Genomic DNA, 25,613 nt, shown 5'->3' with positions numbered 1-25,613 from the left:
TCATCAGCCTTTACAGACCTTTGAGGGCACTCTAAATGAGAGGCACAAGCTGCTATGGAGCCTATGTTTCAGGTCATATGTACCTTACAAATGACATGAAAGGTAGTTAAGTATATGTACCACATTGCAAATTTCTGGCCCTGGGGCCATCCAAAGAAAGTTCAGAAGAATCTTGAGAATAAGGAAGAATTATTCCCCACTTTCCTCATACACAAATGTCTGAAGAGTTTTGGTTCAAACTCTCTAGTAAAATTTACCTTCAGACAGAGACCAAGCCGGGAAAATCTCAGCTCAACAGACAAAAGTTTTGGAAAGCTGTGTATGTCTCAAAACAAGGGTTAGACTGAAAACACTTAGGCAACCCTGGATTGTAGTAATATTGATACTATACTTAAAGCACATACACAATTCTGTCAGAAAATCAAATTACATTTTCATGTTCCTTACTAAAGTTTTTCCTTTATGTTAATACATTAGTCTAAAATTAAAACATTTATAAAATTACTCAGTATTTACACTGAATATACGTATATCAAAGTTCACTACATGTACATAAATTACCACTTAGTGATTTTTCTAAATGGAAAACTATTTTACTAGTCTTCTCACATTTCAAAATGCAAAATTTTACAGAGTTTAAAAACAGAGAGGGAAAGATCACTGGTTGATTCCTTACTTATATAGCATGTGGTAGACAGTGATTTGTACAGGTCTAGCTCGGAAGAGCAGCAATGGAGATAATGTGTTTAACAAGGTCTGTAGGTTATCTGGGAGGTTTGTTTTCTGGCCAGCAACAAACTTGGCTGGCAGTTTGTGGTTCAACAATTGGTCCTTTGAAATGTATGTTAGAACTTCACCTAAGGACTTCAGTATAGAGTTCTGAAAGGATTTTTCAGATGGATTTTTGCTTTCCCCTGTTCAGAATGGAGAAAAACAGCAAGTTACATTTGTAGCTCGGTTTGTTATGGTTACAAGTGGGTTCAGTCACAGACAACTAAGGCACACTATTTCCACTTATCTAAATTATCCAATTCTAAATATTCTTAAAAATCGAAGTGTAATTATATATCCCTTAAATATTTTTCACTGATTGTTGCTTATCCATTATGTGCTAGTTAATACTGTCTAACAACTACATGAATAGAGCACTCAATATAATAAAGTCAAACTTAGTCTGTCAGCTATTCTACTTAAAAATACCTCTACTCAGGTCACTTGTCATATAAGGCTACTACCCTGCTTATCATTTGCCATATACTTGCCTGTGACTTTTACCAACAAAGTTAACAGCAAGTTGTGAATGCCTTCAGAAAAGAATTCCTTCCATTCACTGATCAGGTTCATAGGAAGATTTTGGATAGCCTCAGGAGTTGCTGCCTGGAAGTATGCACTAAGGGCAGAAGCCAAGTCACAGCTGACACAGGCAAAAATTTGCACCAGTGGAACATGATAAAGCGCATGGTTTTCCCTTGTTGTCTGGAAAAAAAATGGCAGCAATTTCTTAGTTCTCACTCTGCTTTAAGACAGTTATTTTATACTACATTTATACAGAGTTATATATCACTATAGAATTTGTAGTTCATCAAGTGCTTTGAGATGTTTGATGGAAAAGCGAGCATCAGTTACCTCTACAAAATATACTATATGAGAATTAGTAAATAAGACAAATCTGTGCTCAAGCCACTTCAGAGCTCCTGGTATTTGACCTCACAATGTTATTTAAAAACTTCTGCTGGATCCCAATGAAAGTAAAAAAAATACAATAAGTTTCCCCAGCTCGTATCAAGGTTTAGAATAATGGACTGTTTCCATCTTTACAGAACCTGTTACATAATGGTAGGCAGAAACTGCCACCAAGTGGATTCAAATAGTAATGTGTGTATCTGCAACACTAAACCTTATACGGCCAAATAGGCCAAAACCATAGTTTAAAAAAAGCACCCCCGTTCCCTCCCAATATAAAAACTTCATAAGCTTCATTCATTAAATCATTTCCATATTGTAGAAAACTTATGTTCAACCAGAAATTACTAAAATGGTGCCCACTCCCTTGGACAAAAATCAATCCCCTCCCTCAAATTGGGCTCCTGCTTTTATTTTTATTCTGTCAAGATCCACAAAAAGTAATGTGACTAACTATTGAAAATCCTCTAAAATGATACGTCTATATAGCAAGTCCACAAATGTGGCTGCCACTATGTTTTGGGCTACTGTCTTTAAATTAACATCCATCCTTCCAGTTTGTAATGATACTGGTGTAAAATGAATATGTTTCTTGCCAAAGTAGATGATGCAACCCCTGTACTTATGATGAAAGCTGCTATAAGAACATACAGAGAAAGGTATTAAGGCTTAAATATCTGTTCTTTAGCTTCCTTATTTTAAATACAGAAAAAAAAACCAAGTCTAGTGTCAAATGAATAGGTGTCAAATGTCCATTCTGAGAGTCCTATTTCAGGATGCAATATACTGTTTAGCAATGATGCTTATCATATTACCTCTAACCAAGCCAGCATGGAGCACATTATGAAGTCCCACTCATTGTCCATCAGTGGAGACGTGGAATATTTTAGCAACAGTGGAAAGTAACGGATCATCTCTATATTGAAACCAAGCAACTGAGGCGTTGCTTCTTTAAGATTGCTGCAACAGAAGTACAGAAGTTAAAACCATCCTCATTAATGCAGAGGAATACAATATTTCTGTTCTAGCCTTAGGGTTTCCTCTTAGGCCAAATTCAAATTCTATACTGGAATCTGCCTAAGTACTTAAAATACCTTTGCTTTCTTTGAGGTTAGTTCCTATGTAAACTAATAAGTCTACATAACAGGAACAAGATAAACCAACATGCAAACAAACAAGAAATTCTGTGATTCTAGACAGGCCACCAACTACACATTACACTTATCTATTTGCTCAAATAATAACCTAATGTAAATCAGTAAGTTTAGTAATTGAAACTACGGTTTGCATTATACTCGAGGACACAATTCAACATGGGTTTACAAGATTTAATGATTTCCCGTAGCCAATAAAATATACGAATGAATCACATAGAGTTTAGGTTTCAGAGTTTAGTTTCAAGTGTGAGCACCTGGGTGCACAAATCCCACAAGTTAATGCACAAATTGATACACAAACACCTACAACGATTGCCTACTTTAAATGCATAATGCAGGAACAATGAAATTCTCTTGCCAGTTCACCCTCATTTCATGACATCATTACACAGATCTCTTCAGTAAACCCAAGATGGATGAACTTCAGACAAATAAAAGTATTTCTTCTCTGCATGTTAAGTCTTCAGTCAGATTTTCAGGCCCAGATTTCTAAAATACAGGTGCCTGAAATTCACCTCCCAAGTCTTTATTTAGGTATCTAAATAAGTGATCTGATCGTCAAAGTGCTGGGTATGCAGAAGCTGCTGGACGCTCAACCCTTTTGAAAATCCAGCTATTTATTAAGGTTCTTCATCAAGGATGTAACCCCCCAATCCTGAAAAGACGTATGCACGTCCTTAACTTCAAGCATCCAAGTAGTCCTACTGAATGGGAACTTTAAAAAATAGATTTTTGTCTTTAAACTCTTTATCCTTCTAAATAGGCTGTTTTAAAATACATAGTAAGATTTGGCTATGTTAAGTTATAGCAAAATTACCCACCAGCTGAAAAGGAAGCTGTCCTCATTATCATTTCTCCACGACATAATGATTTTTAGTATTCCAGGCAGTAGCTCTTGACAATCAATGCTTCCACTGTGTAAACAGGAGTTTAAAATGGCAAGATATCCAAAAGCTCCTACAATACAGTAAAATACCATGTAAAAAGCACATATAACACGTTGAATGCTCTTGAATATATTAATGTATTTATTAACAAGACAATGCCAGCACAGGAAAGAAAAAGTGCATATCCAATTACTACTTTTTGTTTGTATCTTACATATACAAACATACAAAAATTTATTCTGGACAATATTTAGATTTCTCTTATTCTTTCGGTAGTTAATCCGCTATTATCATAACATTTAATTGTAAGTTTACACAGTTAATGATAGAAGTGATTAAAAAATGCAAACTCAGGTTCCAACAGCACATTTATCCTTTGCAGCACAAAACAAAGAGCAATAGGTTAAACCAGGGGTGGGCAAACTTTTTGGCCCAAGAGCCACATCAGGGGTAGAAATTGTATGGTGGGCCATGAATGCTCACAAAATTGGGGTTGGGGTGCGGAAGGAGTGTGGGCTCTCGAGTGGGGCTGTGGATGAGGAGTTGGGGTGTAGGAGGGTTAACTGATGGGACCGAGGGGTTCGGAGAGCAGGAGGCAGATCAGGGCTGGGGTAGGGGGTTGGGGCATGGGGAGAGGCTCAGGGGTGCAGGCTCTGAGCAGCGGTTAACTCAAGCGGCTCCTGGAAGCAGTGGCATGTCCCTTCTCAGGCTCCTATGCGTGGAGAAGCCCCCAACCCTGCTAGCGCCAGAGCAGGCCATGTAGCTGCTTCTGGGAGCCGCGTGGTATGGCCCCTGACCCAGCGCCCCGGCTGGAGCAGCGGAGCAGGGCCGAGCCGCGTGGTGCTGCCCCGACCCAGTGCTCCGGCCAGAGCGGGGCCAAGTCACGTGGTGTGGGTTGCGGGCCAGCTTAAAACAGCTCATGGGACGGATTCAGCCCGCAGGCCGTAGTTTGCCCACCCCTGGGTTAAACTATACATTTAATGAGATAATTAGAAAAAGAAAATTTTACACATATGCAACATGCAGAAACGAGATACCCATGTTAACTGTGAATCCTTATTGCTGCATTAATGTATTTTTTCCATTTAAATTTCCATTTTAAAAGAAAGAAGAAAATATGCATTTACACCTCCTGGAGAATAGGTACATTTTTTACAAGCACCATACCAATGATGTGAGCATTCCATTAACTGCACCCTTTATATGTGCACGTCAAGGAGCATACACCTCACACAAGAGCTGGTGCTGTATTTACAAGAACTTTACCAGCTCTTTCATGAAGTGAGTAGAGTACAGACTCGAGGGGGAACTCATTCCTTGACAAATGTTTAGAAACTGGGCACACATTCCTTGGCCAGGACCCTTTGGAGAAATAGGATGGGGCAGAATGGGACATGTGGACCAGAGGAGCTGACTGGGAATCTATTCTCCTCAGTCACAGAGGAGTGTGCCGAAGAGACACATGGGGATCTCCTATACAACCAGGGAATAGTCTGAGATCCACTCCCCTGTTATCTACTTAAAATTTCCCAGGTCAGGCCCTGGTGGCCCAAATGCAGTCTCACAAGCAAAGACAGAGAGCCCAGAAAATGTTAACTGAATGTATAACCCAATGATAATATAGTCAAATACACACTAGTTGTGTGGAAAATAAAGAATCTGATGGGGCAGGAAAATTCAAGATTTTGATCAACTGTTCCTCCTTAACCAGTGTTTAAAAATTCACATTTACAAAGCCTTTACAATATGTCTATTTGCAAGTGCTCCAAGATACAACACAGTTTTGCCCAAATGGTCATGAATTTGTTTTAACAATGCTATGATTTTCAAATTCAGCAAGAGAGATATATTCCTCACTGAGGAACAGTCACATGACAAGTATCAAGTTTTTATGTAGCTTGGTCAATAAGAGCATGGCCAAAAATGAATGAAAACAAGGAGAAGAGGGAGGAAGAGTGTTTTGTTTTTTATTTTAACTACACCATACTTAAACACCTCAAGGGATTTTTCTTATACTTCCCATACAATTCTTCTTTGGGCAGAAACCCAACTATAAAAAGTTTAGGCTCAAAAGGATAATTTTCCAGAAAGTTACACCTTTTCAAAAGCGACATAGGACACTTAGGAGTCTAAATCACATTAATTCATACTGCAACACTGAGCAGTGCTATGCCTAAATACCAAAAAAATCTGGACCTGGGTCATTTGTTTCCCATTCTGGATGGGCCATGTGGATAATACTTAGTTATATATATGAGAACAGTCCTTAATAGTTTATAAAACTGTTGGTACAACATGTAATCAAGACAAAATATGCTGACAATTGAAGATACTGCAGTTTCATTCCATTAACAACAATTTGTTTGTAGTAAACAGTTGCCTTATCAAATAGTCTATGAAGCATTACTACGAATAAATTAATTACAAATTCGTCCCATCTTAAATTAATAAACCAAACTGGCTGAGGAGTGTATAGTTATGTTACTGACCATCAGTACTGATGAGCTCGGTTTGCATGCATGCCATAAGTTTAGCAGTACACTGGATAACTAGTTCTTCCTTTTCTTCTTCGGGTAAAAATGGAGACAGGCTCTGAACTGTATGTAAGTTGCCTTCGGTTAATGGGAAAAACCTGTTCATGTAAACAAGACAACAAGAATGAAACAGGGAAACAAAGATCAGTTTTATTATAGGAAAATGTAAATTGGCTCCTAGGGATCATGGATCAAAGACGGATTATTTCATATTCTGCTTCTTTCAAGACATTTATATACAGTAAATTGCATTTATTTTACCCTGCATATATAAATGATAAACAGTACCCTTCCTACATATTTCATTCATCAGAACCAGTAGCAATGCAGTATCAGCAACATTCACTCACAACTACAAAGAATTATGAATTATAGTATTAGAATACCCTTCTGTCATCTTATAAAGTTGTTTTATTTCACTGGATGCAATATTCTTTGTATGGATCATTCTAACCATGGCTAAGGCCCAAAGTCCTCCACACACTTTTGATCTACAGAAGAAAAAGGAAAAAAAAAAAAGAACTATTTAATTTACATGTAGATTGTATACATACACACACACACCCCCTACATATGTGAACATATCAAGGAAAAGACCTTAACGAAAGAAGTCAGAATGAAATCACATCAGTAAAAGCGATCTCTGTAATAGATCACATCAGTAAAAGTAATAATCTCTGTCGTGCAAATGCCAAAGTCAGAATAAGTCAGGAATGTTATATTTCATCAAGTATTTTCTAAATCTGTACCTACCTGTTAAATAATATTTGCAGAAGGTTGGTTGTATTACCAAATGCACTTAAGTCCTCATATGTAATACTGATTACTTGAAGCATGTTGAGAAATTCAAGAAGGAGACAAGGAGGATCATCAAGTTCTTCAATCCACTGCAAAGAGTATAGCAGTTCTGCAACTAATCAAACCAACAAAAGTATCAGTTTTAATATAAGCATGGTGTATGCGGGGACCCTCTGCTTACATTTCCATGTATCTTGGTAACAATACAAAAAAGCTTACATTCACACATGACTTCAGGTGCTGAGAGGAATGAGCTGGACTCCTGGCACCAACACTTATGTACTTTGGGGTTAACACTAGGTTATAATCCATGATTAACTTAAGCCATTCTAGATGCTTAGGCACCATTAAAATGAAGGGAAAAAAAAAAAAAGCATGGAAAGGACTCTAGTTAGTGACTCCTCTCCTACACCTTCATATTTTCCTCCTCTTCTTGGCTCTAATTTTCCTGACTGCTGCTCCTAAACTAGGCAGTCAAGACCGAATTTCAGATAGTAATCCCAGTCTGAAGTTAGAAACCAGATCTTAAATTACTGTGTGTTTGTTTCTTTTTCATCCTCTTATGAAGGACCAGACTGAGAAGTTACATTCCTCTTCAATAGCAACAGAAGAAGAACACGGAGTGGCATCACTACTTCATAAAATGCATAACGTCAATGGTCAGATCTGATTTAAAAACATGAAAACAATTAAGCCACTTCACAAGTAAAAGCGACTGAACGAGAGGGAGGTACGGATGGACTGATGAGGATAAGAAAAATGGTTGCAATAACATCTCTGATCTCATGCCTAAAACTCAAGTATGTACCAATACACCTGGATACATTGCATGTATGCTCACCATGCAGCAGGCAACGTTTTGGGATAGCCGGTATTTAAGAACAACTATTTTTACCTCAGTGTATGCTAAGAGGTTAGTTGAGAGAGTATGAATACAAGCAAAAAATGAAAGGCCAGAAGGGTTCTAGATATATAAACACCACACTAAAAGATACTTGTGCACTTAAAGCAGGATCAGAACAACAACTGTAAAAGATATAGGATAGAGTAATAATGTCAGCTATATTCCAAACCTTTCATTAATAATTGCTTCCACCAATTAATACAATTTGGTTCACAACTACAGTATAAAATCAACGGCTCTTTAGTTTTACCATTCTTACTTACTTATATTCTCAATTTTCTTCCTTTCTGCGTCATGGTTTTCAAACATCACCTCATGGTCCTGTATAAGTAGTGCCATTTTACTTAACAATGCTGCAGTGCACAGATGGTTTGGAAGTTTAGTTGTTTTGCTTAGCTTAACTTCTGTTCCTGAGTGCTCACAGTTCACACTCAGTCTTCCTTCCAAAAGAGGTTTGTGTAACCACTGTAACAAACACAAGAAAGGAGCTGTCCACAATTACGTGTAATTTTTATGGAATAATACAAAGGCTCAGGCATTTGTGTAACTTTTCAAATTCAAAATTACTTACAATGTCACTTAAAGTTCCCACATTGAGATTCCCAAGTGTTCATAACAAATAGCCAGTAAAGGTACCATAACTGGAGAACTATTCCCAACACAGGTCTAATTGCTGTAGCAAGGTTATTGGTGGGGGATTCCTAATTTAAATTTAAAATCCTTTTCTCTCTAATTTCAATCATATTGCCAACCAAATTAAACAGACACTTGTAACTTCAAAATTGCATTTATGTCTGAAAATTGTATATACAGTATAGTTGCAAGTAATACTATGAGTATTATACCCTGACAGTAGTTAAGGAAAAATAGATGTATGTATTTTTCAGTTTACTCTGCCTATTTGACAGCACTTTGAGACCAGTCAGTTTCACTGTTTTCTATATCCTTAAACAATTTCACTGTTTTCTATATCCCTAAATCAGATGAAAAGACTATAAACAGCTGCAGAGGAACAATACAAGCCTTATAAAAGGATTAGTTTTAAACAGGATTTACTTTTAAGAGGTCACTATCAGAAACTACATTTTTTAACCCAGTAAACTGCAAAATAAAGCAAGTTGACAGTGTCCTTTAAACAGTATTTTATGTAGAATCCAAAAAGAGGGGAGTTTTTATATTTACAGATTTTGTATAGCATCATTCGGGATACTACAGCCTAAATGTTCTGTGCATGTATGGCCCTGCAGATGCATGCACATACCCTTATCTTCCCCTCCAATATGGAAAGGGACTCATCCACCTCTGCTGCTTTCTTATCTGGACCTTGATCCTACAAGCTTCTGAGCACTTTGGCCTTCATCTAGCTCAGCACTTAACATGTGCTTAACTGTAAGTATTCACTGACTTCAGTGGGACTATTCCTATGCTTAGAGATAAGCATGTGCATAAGTGTGCTGGATCATGGCCAGAGTAGCATAGCACCATGCAGCACTGAGCTCCTGGACCTCACAGGGGGTGGAAACTAGACAGGCAATAGAAGGAGAGGTATACTTCACATCATTTCCAACCACACTGCTCCAGAGATTAAGCAGGAAAGATTACTGAAAAAGCAGCCCAGGCTGTAGATACATCAGCTATTTCATTGTGCAGTAGCTTTCAGACTGCAGTCATTTTCATACCTCAATGGGTAGAGATTCTCGCAACTTTTCCCATTCAGAGTTGTTTGGAGTAATACATCCAAAATAAGTTCCCAGAAGACAACCAGACAGTTCCCCAGCTTCCAGTAGCTTAGTCAGTAAATCATTAACTGCGGAGATCAAAACCTGAAGACTAAAAATGAGGGGGGAAAAATTCTTCCTGAGAAATTAAGCACAATCATGTGACAACAAGACACAACATTTCACATCAGTACCAGGCCACATCAATGGCTTTTCACTTTGCATTTTAGTTCATGCTGTTACCTCATAGACAGAATAATAAATATTTTAATTATTTAGGACTTAAGTATAAGCTGATGCTGTTAAAAGATTAGGTTTTAATTGATTATTTCATATTTTAATATCCCGAAACAAACAGATATGCAGTAAACATAGTTACCTTTTAACATCCAAAGAGGAAGACTGAATTTGATTCTTGACCCACAATGCAGATTTATGCAAGAAGGTGCTCTGTTTCTGCATATAGCCAACCTGATGCACAAGCGAATTGAGGCCAGACAACCAAGTGTGCTTTAGTTTATTGACAAGTAAATCTAAACACAAAAAATAAGGTAGTTAAAACATTAACTGCCAAATTACATACTGCATAATGGTGGGCACATTCACTACATCACTGTTCTGTTAACATGAGAAGTAATGTTTCTCAAACTTTTTAGGCTGGTAACCAATTATTTGAAGTCAAAAATTTGCAGGACCCTCTTACATTTACTATAAAAGTAAGCAAAATATGTATATAATTATCACACACACCTTGAAAAGTCAAGCATACAAAAGTTGTTAGGGAATGCCAGAACTAAGGATGCCTGAGCAACCTTAATTTGGCCAACTTGTGCATATGTATTATATCATCATTTTTTATTCCAGGCCTACATTTCTATGATTCCATGTAAGAGACTTCAAGAGGCCATCAAGTCCAGCTCTCTGCACTGAGGCAGGGCCATAAACCTAGACCATCCCTGATAGGTGTTTGGCCAACCTGTTCCTAAAAACCTCATATGACAGGGATTCCACAACCTCTCTTGGAAGCCTATTCCAGGGCTTAATTACCCTTACAGAGTTGGAAAGTCTTCCCTAATATCTAACCTAAATCTCCCTTGCTGTAGATTAAGTCCATTACTTCTTGTCTTACCTTCAGTGGACATGGAGAACAACTGATCTTCCTCCTCTTTATAACAGCCCTTAACATATTTGAAGACTTATCAGGTCTCCTCTTGGTCTTCTTTTTTCAAGACTAAACATGACCAGTTTTTTTAAAACTTATCTCCATAAATCAAGTTTTCTAAATCTTTTATCATTTTTGTTGCTCTCTTCCGAACTCTCTCCAATTCATCCATGTCTTTCCTAAAGTGTAGCACCCAGAACTGGACACAGTACTCCAGCTCAGGCCTCGCCAATGTCGGGCAGAGCACGAAAATTACCTCTCGTGTCTTACATACAACACTGCAGTTAATAAACCCCAGAATGGTATTAATATTTTTTTGCAGCTGTAGCACACTGTTGACTCTTATTCAATCTGTGATCTACTAGAACTTCCAGATCCAACACTTATCCAGTTATTCCCCATTTTGCAGCTGTGCATTTCATTTTTCCTTCTTCAGAAAAGCACTTTACACTTATCTTTATTGGATTTCATCTTATTTCATTTCCAAGTTGTCAAGGTTTTTTTTGAATTCTAATCCTGTCCTCCAAAGTGCTTGCAACACCTCCCAGCTTGGTGTCATCTGCAAATTTTATAAGCATACTCTCCGAACTCCATTATCCAAGCCACTAATGAAAAGATTGAATAGACACAGGATTGACCCCTGTGGGACTAGATGCGCCTTCTCAGTTTGACAGCGAAACCCTGATAAAATACGCTCTGAGTACGGTCTTTCAACCAATTGTGCACTCACCTTATAATAATTTCATCTAAACCATATGAGAATGTCATGTGGGACTATGTCAAAAGGCTTATTAAAAACAACATCTACTGCTTCCCTGCTATTCGCTAGGCCAGTAATCTTGTCAAAGAAGGAAATTAGGTTGGTTTGGCATGAATTATTCTTAACAAATCCAGGTTGGCTATTCCTTATAGCTCTATTATCCTGTAGGTGCTTACAAACTGAATGTTTAATGACTTGTTCCAGTATCTTTCCAGGTATTGAAGTTAGGCTGACTCATCTATAATTCTCTGGGTCCTCTTTGTTGCCCCTTTTAAAGACAAGCAGTAGGTTTGCCCTTCTCCAGTCTGCTGGGATGTCACCCATCCTCCATGAGTTCTCGAAGCTAATTGCTAATGGTTCTGAGATTGCTTCAGCTAGGTCCTTACATACGCTAGCCTGCATTTCATCAGGCCCTACCAACTTGAATACACTTATCTAAATATTCTTATGCCTGTTTCTTTCCCTGTTTTGTGTTCATTCCCCCTTGTTAATATTAATTGTGTGGAGTATCTGGTCACCACTAACCTTTTTAGTGATGACTGAAGCAAAACAGGCATTAGATACCTCAGCCTTCTTGATACCATCAGTTATCAGCTCTGTTTCCCCATTAAGCGGTGCACTCACACTTTCCTTTGTCTTTCTCTAGCTCCCAGTGCATTTGAAGAACCTTTTCTTATTGCCTCTTACGTCTCTTGCTAGGTGTAACTCACTTTGTGCTTTAGCCTTTCTGATTTTGTCCCTACATGCTTATGCTACTCTTCTGTATTCCTACTTAGCAATTCGTCCAGATTTCCACTTTTTGTAGAATTTCTTTTTGATTTTCAGGTCATTACAGAGCTCCTGATGCACCCATATTGGCCACTTCCTATTCTTCTTACTGGGACAGTTGGCAGTTGTGTGTTTAATATGGTCTCCTTGAGAAACTGCCAGCTCTCCTGCACTCCTTTATCCCTTAGATTTTCTTCCCAGGGATGTTACCTACCAGTTCTGACTTTGTTACAGTCTGCTTTTCTTAAGTCCACTGTTCTTATTCTGCAGTTCTCACTCCTTCCTTTCCCTAGGATCATGAAATCTGTCATTTCATGATCATTTTCACCCAAATTGCCATCCAACCAGGGGTGCTGGAACAATTTTTATAGCGGGTGCTAAGAGCCAAACTGTAAAACCCTGTATATAATGGAAACCACTTCAAGCCGGAAGGTGCTACAGCACCCCCCGCACCCCCTAGTTCGAGCACCTATGCAGCCAACTTCAGATTCATAACCAATTCTTCTCTGTTGGTCAGAATCAAGTCTAAAATGGCTGTCCACCAGGTTACTTCCTCCACTTTCTGAAACAAAAAGTTGTCCCCAAAGCACTCAAAGAACTTATGGGACGTTTTGTGTTTTGCCATATTATTTTTCCAACAGATGTCTGGATAGTTCAAGTCCCTCATGACCACATACTATTTTTTCCTACAGGACCCCAGCCTTAGTCAGTGCACAGAATGGACAGTGCTCACTTAATGAGCAGCCATTCAATATTTTATTTTCTCCTCGTTGATCAACATGTGATCCCAGGCCTTATTTATTTCACACTATGCAAAATCTGTTCTAAAAAAAGAATTATTAATTTCTTCATGGGCTTCACTATGGTGCTCTTTACTATATCATCAGACTGTTTCACAAATACTAATGAATTTATTTTTACAATACCCCTGTAAGATAAGGGTGTAGCATTAGCCTCATTTTACAGATGGGGAACTAAAGCACAGAGAGATTAAGGTAAAAAGTATTCACTAATTTTGAGTATCCAATTTGAGATGCATAAAACCTGATTTTTCAGAGTTCAAAGCATTATACGGCAATGTTCAAAGCACAGATCTCACTGACTTCAGTTGCAACTGTGAATGTTTAGCAAATCAGACCCTAGTTCTCAGCAAATCAGATATTGTAGTCTCAGATCAAGCATCCAGAAAATGAAAACACACTGCTATACCAATCTTTCCCCGCCCCCCTTTTTTTTAAACAGTTGGTCATGATGCAATTTGATTAGCATCACATAGGCACTCTGTGGCAGATGCAGGGACAGACTCCAATTCCCCAGGGCAGCATTCAACTGCCTTAACCATGAGACCCTCCTTCCTTTTCCTGCAATCCCTTCCTTCATTTATTCCACATCTTCCAACTTCTTCAACAAATAAGGCACGGGTCCTACAGGCAACATCTCCTCAAATACGCAACCTGGCCCAATGACTATCCACTGTCATTCTCAGTAACAATTCATAGTCATTCTATGACTATCTGTTGTCATCATGGGCTAGGAAAAGAAAGCAAAAATGACTTTATAGCCTGGGGATTAGGGCACTCACCAGAGAGGAGGGAGACCCAAGTTCAAGTCCTGGCTCTAATGACTAATTATTTATAAAAAAGTAGAACAGCTTCACGAGATGAGAGAAAGCCCCATATCAAAATATCCCATAGACCAGTAGCTTGGGCACTCCCCGGCAATGTGGGAGACTCAGATCCCTCCTTCTCATCAGGTAGAGGGGGGAACTGAATCCAGGTTTCCCGTATCCTAAGTGAGTGCCCTGACAAATGGGCCACAGCATAAAAGGGAAGTACCACCATCAGCACCTGTTCCTGAATCCTTTCCTTTGCTTTTGTCAAAATGTCTGAAAGTCTAAATAAAGTTTTCAGATCAAAACAAAATGTTTCAACATTACCAAAATGTTATAACTTCTTCAATTTGGTTGAAACTATTTGGCAAATTAGACACAAATTTGTGAACAGTTTTGGTCAACCAGAAACTGCAACTATTAATCTGAAAAACGTCACACAGCTCTAGTTATAACTGACCAGTTGAGAAACACTGATCCCGCTTTATGTGGATATTACTTGGGTAATATATTGTGGATTTTTTTTGCACAAAACCTTAAATTTCTGGAGGTGGCTTTTCTCTACTACTGCCCTGAAGATCAACCTTTAATACAAACCAACATTAAACACATATGCAAATAAAATCAGAACAATAAATGTTCTAAAGTCAGATTTTAGCTTACAAAGTAATTCCTGCATCGGGTTACCTGACAAGTGTGTAGCATCCTGGCTCTGAGCACATAGTTGGAAAATAGTGAACAATAAGTCTTCGGAAGATGGCATCAGTAAGCACCCTTTAACTGAGCTGAAAAAGTTAGAGGCTACGTCACATATGAATGATACTGATGGTTCAGTATTTCCAGCTTCAGAAAGATCCTTAGCTTTTGAAAGAGCTGCTTGAAGATGATCAATAATTCTTTCAACATAAATTTCACCAATCAAGGATTCTATTTAAAAAAAAAAAGACTTTATGATAACTGTGTGACAAGTAAGATCCGACGGAAGCCATCAGATGCTATAAACAGTCTTTGCCTGTTTTTCCAGATTCACTAATATTGAAAGCAAGATGAAGGGGAGAGTCTGCTTTAATTTTGTATGTGCTACAGCTTGATTCATTTCACTCTAGTCAAAGATGTCTCACTGGTCCCCAACCTTTTTCGTCTGGCCGTGGTGGCGGTCGAGCATCCGCCGAAATGCCGCTGAAATTTGGTGGCATGGATGACGCCGCTTGTGGCAGATGCTCGACCGCCAGCCAGGATGCAGGCACATTTAGATGCCCCCGTGGGCGCCATGGTGCCCGCGTGCACTGCGTTGGGGTCCCCTGTTCTAGCTCTTCAACACCTGATGGAACACACCCAACATATTCTGGGTAGTTTGTTACACAAGCATTTTGCCCAAAATGAATGGTATACGTGCAGCAATACCTCCAGTTCCATAGCCATTCACTGAAATGCCTGACACCGACTCATGATAGGGCAAACATTCAATTGCGGAGCACTGCATTAGGACTTTTAAGCCGGTCAGTCTGACTGACTTCTTTTCTGTGAGCAAGTTTCCTACACCCTCCTCTGGGACCCAACAGCAAAACACAATAGTATTATGAAGATCTATCTATTCTACAGTATGCATTCATCTGACTGGTGCATCTCTTGGGAAATTATGAACCACTTCTTGGGCACCAAAAAAGAATCCAGCCTTCAAATAAACTAGGGAACATTACTGCAAGCATTTTAATAAATACTAGCAAGCTAAACAAAATTATAGCATTATAAATACATTGACTTTAAAATTGGGTAATACACCAGAAGATGAAACTCATTAATATCGAGGTGTATATCACACTTGCCACACAAGAGAAGCAACAGCTGGAACAGGCAGTTACTCACAAAGGTGTACCATACATCTCTCAGTGTATGTGCCCCAAATAAGAAGACTGAGGACTTATAAATTATCAGAGGGGTAGCCGTGTTAGTCTGGTTCTGTAGAAGCAGCAAAGAATCCTGTGGCACCTTATAGACTAACAGATGTTTTGCAGCATGAGCTTTCGTGGGTGAATACCCACTTCTTCGGATGCTTCCATCCGAAGAAGTGGGTATTCACCCACGAAAGCTCATGCTGCAAAACATCTGTTAGTCTATAAGGTGCCACAGGATTCTTTGCGACTTATAAATTGTTTCTATTGTCTGAGATCAGAGGGTTCAGATGTGGATCCATAACCCTTCTGATTTGACACTACTTTCTGAACAGTAAACTTCAGATGGTATGGTCTATTCTGCAGTCAATCATTTAGTAAATCCAATTTTTGCATTAAAGAATTATACAATGAGAGAAATGGAAAATCTAAAAAGAAAGAAGATTAACACTAATCCTGTTAACAGTTACATGGAAATGGAAGCATATCAAGTCGCTACTCCAGGTTAGTTTTAATGAAATTAAAAGGCCATAGTATACTAGCTCAGGTAAATATAAACAGAGAAGCAGCTAGATGTTACAAAATGTGATATGGTGAATAACCTCAAGATGTTCACCCCCCCACCCCCAGTAGCAATTCACCTACCATTTTTAACATGCTGTGATAATACCAAACTCAGGAGGGTCCATCTTTCCGAACAGTACAATTCCGATGAGGTTGCTGTGGTTTTCAAACCCTTATAGCACAGATCATCTGCTAGTATTACAAGCTTCTCCCCTAGTACGTCGCCTTTCAGCCACTCAGAGACTAATGAATGTTTCACTGAGTCCGAGCATGCCTGAATTACAAGAAAACAACTATTTTTGCAAGGTTAATAACTTTAAGGAGATAGGATTAGTATGTATTAGCCTTTAGAGAAAATACTTCATTCCTAGACATTAATGCCAAGTTATAATGTCAGCGTTTTTCCAGAAACTAATGCCAAATTATATACTGGCGGAAAAATTCTGCTAGGTGATGAGACAATTATTATAAATAATAAAAAATAGAAAACAGGAAGGAATTTTAAAGTGTGAGGCATCCATAAGTGAGGAGGGATGACATTGATACTGGGCATCAAGAGATCTGGGTTCAGTTCCCAGCTCTGCTACCAACTTCACATATCACTTCAGGCAAGACACAGATTTCTCTGTGCTTCTGTTCTCTATCTGTAAAAATGGGGATAATACTACTTTACTTCATAGGACTGTTGCAAGAACGAATGTTTGTGAGTTGCTCAGATAATATGGTGATAAATGCTATACAAATGCCTATAAAGTAAAATAACTTGGTCCTAATTAGTCAGTATTTCTGGGGTTTCCAAATAGTGGTTGAATGTACACATCATACGTTCTAAAGTATATATGCACAGTGTGATTCTGTTTTGTCGAGAATAAATGGCTCAGGGGAATGGAAGTCTATATAACACATGCCACCCAACTGACCACATTAGAGACTTCTATATATGAATGGACAAGGAGCCCCTCTATATCAAAGATGAGACATGCTGAAGATGGAAGTTCACAATACAGGCAATGCATTGCCTCTGTCAGTGGTTTTCAAATTTTTGTATTGGTGACCACTTTCACACAGCAAGCTTCTGAGTGTGACGCCCCTCGCATATAAATTAAAAACAGGGAGAAGGGGATAATTTAATTTAATGGGGGTTCAGGGCTGTCAGCAACCCCAGTTTGAGAACCCCTGAAGAAGTGCTTCAGTTTCTAATGCTACCTACCATGGGCTTGTGAGAGAGGTGCTATATTTAAGTTATACTAAAACAGCACTGTTTCAAATTTAATTATAACTAGATTTTCAAACTGTGAAAATCAGACTAGTTTGTAGTCTACTCCAGTTTAACTAACTGAAATCCTATCACTTAAAGATTGGAAAGTATCCAAAAGTATGCATGCAAAATAAGAATAAAATTCCCAAAGAATATACCTTTTGAATTACTTGTAGGAAAATACTCCACTTCAGATCCATCTAGTGGAAAAACAAATAAATAAAAATATAGTTAATAAAATATATTCCATTAGGATAAGAAAGCTTAATGCAATCTCTATTTATTGTCCAATTTTAATTTCTGAAAAGGATGTGTAGAAGTTGTAAAGCCTTAGTAGTGAACATAGGTTATTCTCATAATTATGATTATTTAGCAGCCAATAATCAATGAAAGAAATTATAATTGCCCAATTTAATGGCAACCTATGTTTCTCCTGTCAACTAGATCAAAATGGGTAGAAGTGACTGTGGTTAAGAGAAAGGCTACAGGTTAATACTATAAATCATATTGTATGAAGATGGTAATTTAGGAACAAAAATCTTCAGATGTATCTTCAGATTATTTTCAGTACAGTATATTTATGTCAAGTGAAAGGGATAAACATATTAATGTCATAACAACGTTCCTAGTATTCTAATTCCAAACTCTCTTAATTCCATCTTCCCTTTGCCATATTTATCCAAAACAAATATGTTATGTATTCTGACTCAGAATAACTTTTCCAGATCCAAAATAACTATTATTCCCACTGCCAGTTGTAGCCCACAAATCAGGACAGTCATTATATAAATTCTTCTATTTGCAAAGTAAAAAAGAAAGCCTTACCTTAGTTAAGTCATCAAGAATATTTTTGCGCTCTGTATTATTGTTACAACACCTAAGGACACTATACAAAATATCAACCAGAAAATCTGTCTCTTTCCTCCAGTCTTCTTTCAACCAAGCTATTAAATTCTGATGCAAAAACCGTACTGATGGATTTTCATGCTGAAGTTTTACATCTTCCTGGGATTCAGTCTGAGCAGCACTCACATCATTTTCCTGCTCTAACAGCACTTGAAAAACTCTGCTAGAAGGGAAGGAGTTGAGCAAAGCAGAGAGAAACTTTAAGTGCCGATCAGACTTCTGTTCACTGATATACACAATACTCAGTTCAGCAAGGCTACAGACTAAATCTTCTAAAGGTTCTTTCCTTAGAAACAAAATATGTGGTGGATCAGTCAGTATTTCAGATTCACCATTATTTGTCACTTCAGCAGGCTTCCCATTCTCTGTGTTTATTTCAGATTTATTCTCATCTGTAAATCTGATCTTTATGGTTCTTCTTTTGCTTGGTTTCATTGAGTTCTCTGGGCTCTGCAGAATTTGTAGCATACAGGATATAGCAACCAAAGATTTCTCATCAGCATCTGCTGCATCAACATGGAGTACATACATTTTTGAGAGACTGTCCCAGAAATTCGACAAGAGTCTCCGGAAAGTTTCAGCTGTGCCATCATCATTTAAGATTTCTGTCTTTGTTTCCCAGGAGCTCAGTGTTTCTGCTATTTGGTAAAACAATGGACCAATTTGTAACCTGGTCTCTTTAAGCACAGCTTCAATGAGAGGAATTAACTACAAACAGAAATGCAAGAAAGTTTTAGTAACTAAATGTTTACACAACTGGATAATAGTTTTAATACTGACAATCTCAGGAAGCAAAACAAAGTGTTTAACATCTATTAAATATCAACTTAACAGCAATCCTGAAAACAGAATTAGCAAAACGTCTAACCCACCCAACCTCTTCTATTAAACATTTACAAACCCCTATCCATTACATTTATGCTTTATTGTTAAAGACATTGAGGTTTCATATAATAATTCCGCACTCTGTCAGAGGGTTTGGTTTTATGGGAAGGAGGATATAAAAACACAGCCAAAGTTATTTTTCCTTAGATTTTCTGGGATTTTTTTTTAATTGGTGAATAAATTTGCATTGAAGTGTTGCACAGTTTTGTTCAAGTTAAAACTGTGAAATTACAAAACTGAGAACAAGAACTTTTAAAATATTTACATAATATATACCTGATCACATATAAGCATCTGCTGAATTTGTTTTTGTTCATCTTCTTCACCTAAATTCTGTAGCATGGCAAATCGTAAACACTCCATAAATGCAGATATAATTGCAGAACACTCTGAATGGCTAGCTATGGCTCGCTCACTTGACAACCTAAATACATGTAAATCAGGAGACATAAAAATAAATAATCATTGTTCCTTGATTACAATCTGATTACAGTGCTTTAATGTAATACCATAGGTGCTGTTCATTTGAGGAAAAAGAGATAAGAAAATCTATAAGTGACCTCAAAATAAAAATTCAAGAAAACAAGTTCTACATAAATCACAACTAGAAACGTGGCCATTTAAGCATGCTGCTCTTTAGTCTAGTTTACTTATTCATAAAAATACAATTAAGGATGAAACACATTTGTGGCTCAACAGACAAATGCAGCCTCTACTATTTAATTGAATCTAAAGTTTTAAATGCACCCAAAATATAGTGCCACTTTTTAAACCTATGCTTTTTGTGTGCAGTCTTGAAGAGAGAAAGGGACAAGGGATCACAGCAGGAAGGAGGAGACAGGCAGACAGTTTACAGAATTCAGTTTCTGATATCTATATATTTTAAGTATCAGAGGGGTAGCCATGTTAGTCTGGCAAAACATCTGTTAGTCTATAAGGTGCCACAGGATTCTTTGCTGCTTCTATATATTTTAAGTATCAGAGGGGTAGCCGTGTTAGTCTGGATCTGTAAAAAGCAACAAAGAGTCCTGTGGCACCTTATGGACTATCAGACGTATTGGAGCATAAGCTTTCGTGGGTGAATACCCACTTCATCGCATGCATGCGTCTGACGAAGTGGGTATTCATTCACCCACGAAAGCTTATGCTCCATTATGTCTGATAGTCCATAAGGTGCCACAGGACTCTCTGTTGCCTTTTACATCTTTTAAAATGCTTTAAGTAACGTAACGGTCTTTTGATGTGTTTCCAAACATAAATAAACATTATAATAAATATTTCATCTAATATCATGCATTTGTGGCACATACCCTTGAATTATTGAGCTGAAAAAAGTTCTGTAAAAGTCCAGCTTTGGTTCTGTAATGCCATGAGGTACCTTGCTAATCAATGGCAAGAGATTAGGATATATAACAGTAGCTAGACCTCGTCCGCCTTCTCGAAGTACTATCCATAGTTTTGGCAGAACTCCTTTTTTGGCATTTACATGACTCCAACAGTCCTACAGAAAGAAATAATTACAGGAATAAATTAAACCAGACTCAGTTGGTTTGGAAGAGCTCTTAGGTGGGTCATCTAGTCTAGCTCCCTACACTGCAGTAAGAGCAAGCTATCACCAAATCTAAATTGCCCTGAGTATTTTTAAAACTCATTTTCTCTCTAAATATTTCCGTTTAAATTAGTGAATTTTAAGGTTTAGCAGACTTCAGAACAAAATCTTGTTTTAACACAGCGGAGATCTTCTGGGTAATCGACTTAAATCAAGAAGGTTTTGTCTTGAGTGATCTTTTGACTCATAATATTGCTTTGTAAAATAGCTTACTATAATATATTGCTACATTTATGACAGTCCCAGGTTTAACTCACCACCTCCAAAAAACAGGCATTAGGTCTCATAAAGAGTCACTACGGTTATAAGTATTCGTATTTTGTAATGAGTTTTAAATTATGAACTGAGACAAATCATCTATATGTACCGTATATACTCGTTCAGAAGCCGAATATTTTTGGTAAAAAAGAGACACATCAAAGAGTGGGGATCGGCTTATAAATGGGTCTACGCCAAAATTTATGATTTTAAACTCTATGGAATCATTGAATTGAATATCTAATACAAAATGTCGTTTTGTTTACCTGGAGCATCTGCAGTAATGGTGCCTCTCAGCTCCCTGTGGCGATGGTTCGCCATTCCCAGCCAATGGGAGCTCCCATTGGCTGGGAATGACAAACCATGGCCACTAGGAGCTGAGGGGCTCCGTGCCTGCAGATGCTCCAGGTAAACAAAATGTCCTGATCCGCCAGCAGCTTACCCTGATGGGCTGGGAGCCAACGTTTTCCAACCACTAAAATATAGGGTTAGCTTATGAAAGGGAAATACAGTTTTTGCTATTTTTACTTATCCATCTTGGGGGGTTGGCTTATAAACGAACGGGCTAATGAACAAGTATATATAGTATATATTTTTATTAAACCAACTTCCTATTGGTGAGCGAGACAAGTTTTCGAGCTTACACAGAGCTTTTCTTCAGCTATGGGAAACTTACTCAGGGCTTCTCTTCATGTACAGTGCTGCATCTGCGCTGCTGTGGCACTTCAGTGAAGATGCTCCTATGCCAATGGAAGAGCTTCTCCTGTTGGCATAGTTAATCCACCTCCCCAAGAAGCAGTAACTATGTTGATGGGAGAAGCTCTGCTATTGACATAGCGCGTTCTACATAGGGGGTTAGGTCTACCCCTGAGTGATGTAGTTATACGGATACAGGTCTGTAGTTTCGAACTGGCTTCAGAGTGTCACAGTTAAATACAAGGTTGAACAGATTGTTTAGCATAAGTAATTAACGCACATTTCAATGGACCATTCAAAGTAAAGTGACCCATTAACACCCTTCCAGTCATAGGGAAGAAAGGGAGGGAGGGAGTGGGAAGTAGCTGGGGGGGGGGGGGGCAGGCGGGTTGTTAGTGGGTTATAGATTGTTGTAATAAGCCCTAAATCCAGTGTCTCTATTCAGTCCATGCTTGTGCTGATGAGCTTGGAGAGGTTGGAAGGTTGTTTGAAGGACAGAAGAAGTAGATCACATCATGGAATGGGCCACTCAAATACCCTGAGAGAACCTGCTTCAATAAAGAAATAAAACCCCCTCCAACTGCACACACCTAGTTGTCACCTACCGCCTGGCCTCCCCAGAACCCATACAGAGTATCATCAAACAACTACAACCCATACTTTCCTGAAACCCCTCTTCTGGTTTTCAAACAAGCCCCCAACCTCTCCAAGCTCATCATCAGAACCAAGCTCCCCACAGACCAGGAAACACCAACTCAAAGTGGCACTAGAACCTGCCAGAACAACAATTCAAAACCTGCAGACAAATCTCCATTGTTACAATGATCAACACTCCCCACAACACACCTTTAAAGATCCATGAGTCCTACATATGGCTATCACAGTATTGGTGTACCTCATCCAGTGCACTAAATGCCCCAATAGGAACTATGTGGGTGAAACCAGACAGACACTATGCTCTCAAATAAGCTCACACAGGAAAATGATAAAAGACAAACCCCCCACATCATCTGTGGGTGAACACTTTTCACAAAGCGAAATATGACCTCTCAGTCCTCATCCTCAAAAAAATCCTGCACAACACTTTCAAAAGATGAGCCTGGGAGCTTACATTCATAATTTTGCTAGACACCAAAAATCATGGACTGAATAGACTGTATGTATGGCTTATTAAAACAATCTATAACCAACTAACAATTCCCCCCAGTTGCTTTTCCCCCTGCCTTCCTTTTCCCATCGGTGTAGTAGCATCTTCACTGAAGTGTAGACCGGCCCTGAGTAAGTTTCCCAGACCTGAAGAAGAGCTCTGTGTAAGCTCGAAAGCTTCTCTCTCACCAATAGACGTTGGTCCACCCACCTTGCCTCTCTAATAACTTGGGACCAAAACAGCTACAACAACACTGCATAGAAGTTAAATTTTGAATGAAAGCCAAAAGGCACACAAAACATTCTAGGGGAAAAAACATCGTCAAAGTTACATTTATTATTTGTACTGATAATATATGAAGTAAACAGAAGGCTGATTTTCATACATGATTATAGGTCATACTGTACCAACAATTACAAGATACATCAAACACCAATTATAAAAAGGACACTATGGAATTACTAAATGAATTTCCATTGACTTCAATGAAACCAGGATTTTATCTGAGGAGTGGAGTGGCTACAGTATCAGGCTCTAACTAAACAGTGAATAAAGAACAACTTTCACATCATTTTTTATAAATTCTAATAAATAATTCAACAGAGAAATATTTGTATTTTTAAAAGCTATTTTATATACTTATGAAGTTCTTAAATGTCACAACTTCAGTTTAATTACATGCTAAATTCCTGTCTGCTTTTCACAGATGGCGGATACACACAATTTTTATTTTCTTTTAATGGAGCTGTGAGCGCTGAGTACCTCTGAAAATCAGGTCCTTATAATTGGGGGGTGGGGGAGTACTTAGTACTTTGCAGTACTAAGGGGTTCACAGTGGTTACTTTATTTTAAACTGATGATATCTTCTGCTTAACCCCAAAGCAAGGGCACTGGTATGATATGAAAGGTTAAGTCTGACATATTTGAACAGACCACTAGCCTCTGACTTATAAAGAAAAGAAGTTCTCATTCAGTTTCCTGCATTACCTCAATGGTAACAAGGATGTAAAGCACAGCTTCCCAAAGAGCTGGACACACCACTGCATCACTGTCATCAATACTGAGAAGAACTGCGGGACAAACTCTTGGTGCTTCAACTTTCATTGATTCAGGAAGGAGCTGACAGAAAGTAGAAACTAACTCAAAAAAAGCTGAGCGAACCTAAAGTAAGCCACAAAAACAAAATATTTCAGTAACCATGGATTACAATATTTATTCACTTCTACAAATCAAAGGTCTAATTTCCCCATGCTTGTTAATTATATACTGTGATTTACTTTAAAAAGAAATGGTATATCAACATAGGCATGTCTGAAATACTACTTTTAGCACACACAAAAATCAAAACAACAAATTTTCAGTTAGTGCATAGAGCTGTAAAAAAAATTTTAAAAATAGGGACATTAAGTGGCAAAAGTTTTTTATTAGACCATATACTGGAAGAGACGATTATATATTTTTTTAAAAGTACAACATTATACAGAATGCTTCTCTTCCTTTTATGGAGTACCTTTTATCCACAAGCATCCCGAAATGCTTTGACATACTAAACGAATCATTTTATCCAACACTGAAATGCAATGTTGTAGTTGTTCTGCACTGATAAACACAAACAACAATCCTTGGCAGAATAAAGGTCAATCAAATAATTTAGAAAATTACCTGCCTAAATGTATCCATAAGTTTATGGAGCTTGCTTCTTTAACAAGAATTTTAAAGGGCTGTATTTCAGCCACAAATTCCAAATAAGTAGATGCCTACCTCAAAGGAACAAATGAACAAATTGGAGGAGATTTCTCGGATACTTGTTTGCCTATAGCAGGACCAATATATCTTGTGATTGGAAGACTGTTTTAAACACAGTTGGGCAAGGCACTTGGTTCTTTTTTTCCTTCCACAATATTGGGGATGGCTTAGTGCCCTAAGTTTTCAAGTGTTGCTTTTGTAGAAAAAGCCTATAAAAATAAAGATGGTATAAAAAGGTTCAGATACCTGAGGTACGCTGTGCTTGCCATATTTCCAAAATTTGTTCTGAGATTGAAGAGGTATTAGTTTTTCTTCCAGTGAATGAATCTCATCCTTTGGCAACATGCAAAGCAACTTCTTTAAGGCTAACAAGGAACATGTCAAGATTCGAAAGTATTTGGCTTCCCTTTCTTCCTCCGGTACAGTTCTCAGGTAAAAAACAAAAACAAGTTTAAAGCATTAATTGAAAACTAGCAAAATGTGTATATTCATATTCGTTAATGGGCTTCTCATATGATTTGGTAAGAAAATCCTAGGATTCTTCCTAGCCCTGGTCTACACACAGCCCCTGGTTCGAACTAGGGTACGCGAATTCAGCTACGTGAATAACGTAGCTGAATTCGAACTACCCTAGTTCGAATGACTTACCGTCCAGATGCCGCGGAAGCGAAC

The 25,613-nt window shown here is 38.1% G+C and overlaps 1 protein-coding gene across 2 annotated transcripts in view; it reads right to left on the bottom strand.

Moving 5' to 3' along the window:
• Positions 1-25,613, bottom strand: part of LTN1 (listerin E3 ubiquitin protein ligase 1) — a 42,001-nt gene that overhangs the window by 7,938 nt on the left and 8,450 nt on the right. For both annotated transcript variants that reach the window (XM_039503748.1, XM_039503737.1), the window contains exons 6-23: positions 25,188-25,368; positions 24,183-24,356; positions 20,796-20,986; positions 19,762-19,909; positions 18,520-19,308; positions 17,853-17,894; positions 16,518-16,710; positions 14,668-14,907; positions 10,061-10,214; positions 9,643-9,793; positions 8,227-8,428; positions 7,015-7,174; positions 6,648-6,752; positions 6,217-6,359; positions 3,662-3,797; positions 2,499-2,643; positions 1,263-1,476; positions 677-914 (exon numbers count right to left, since the gene is read on the bottom strand). In XM_039503748.1, coding sequence (XP_039359682.1) covers positions 677-914; positions 1,263-1,476; positions 2,499-2,643; positions 3,662-3,797; positions 6,217-6,359; positions 6,648-6,752; positions 7,015-7,174; positions 8,227-8,428; positions 9,643-9,793; positions 10,061-10,214; positions 14,668-14,907; positions 16,518-16,710; positions 17,853-17,894; positions 18,520-19,308; positions 19,762-19,909; positions 20,796-20,986; positions 24,183-24,356; positions 25,188-25,368 — 3,606 coding nt within the window. The remainder of the gene's footprint in view (positions 1-676; positions 915-1,262; positions 1,477-2,498; positions 2,644-3,661; positions 3,798-6,216; positions 6,360-6,647; positions 6,753-7,014; positions 7,175-8,226; positions 8,429-9,642; positions 9,794-10,060; positions 10,215-14,667; positions 14,908-16,517; positions 16,711-17,852; positions 17,895-18,519; positions 19,309-19,761; positions 19,910-20,795; positions 20,987-24,182; positions 24,357-25,187; positions 25,369-25,613) is intronic.

The sequence above is a fragment of the Mauremys reevesii genome, linkage group 1, assembly GCF_016161935.1.
Source record: "Mauremys reevesii isolate NIE-2019 linkage group 1, ASM1616193v1, whole genome shotgun sequence".
Classification (NCBI taxonomy): domain Eukaryota; kingdom Metazoa; phylum Chordata; order Testudines; family Geoemydidae; genus Mauremys; species Mauremys reevesii.
Note: the sequence above shows the minus strand (reverse complement) of the source record. Positions and strands in the feature narration are given on the sequence as shown.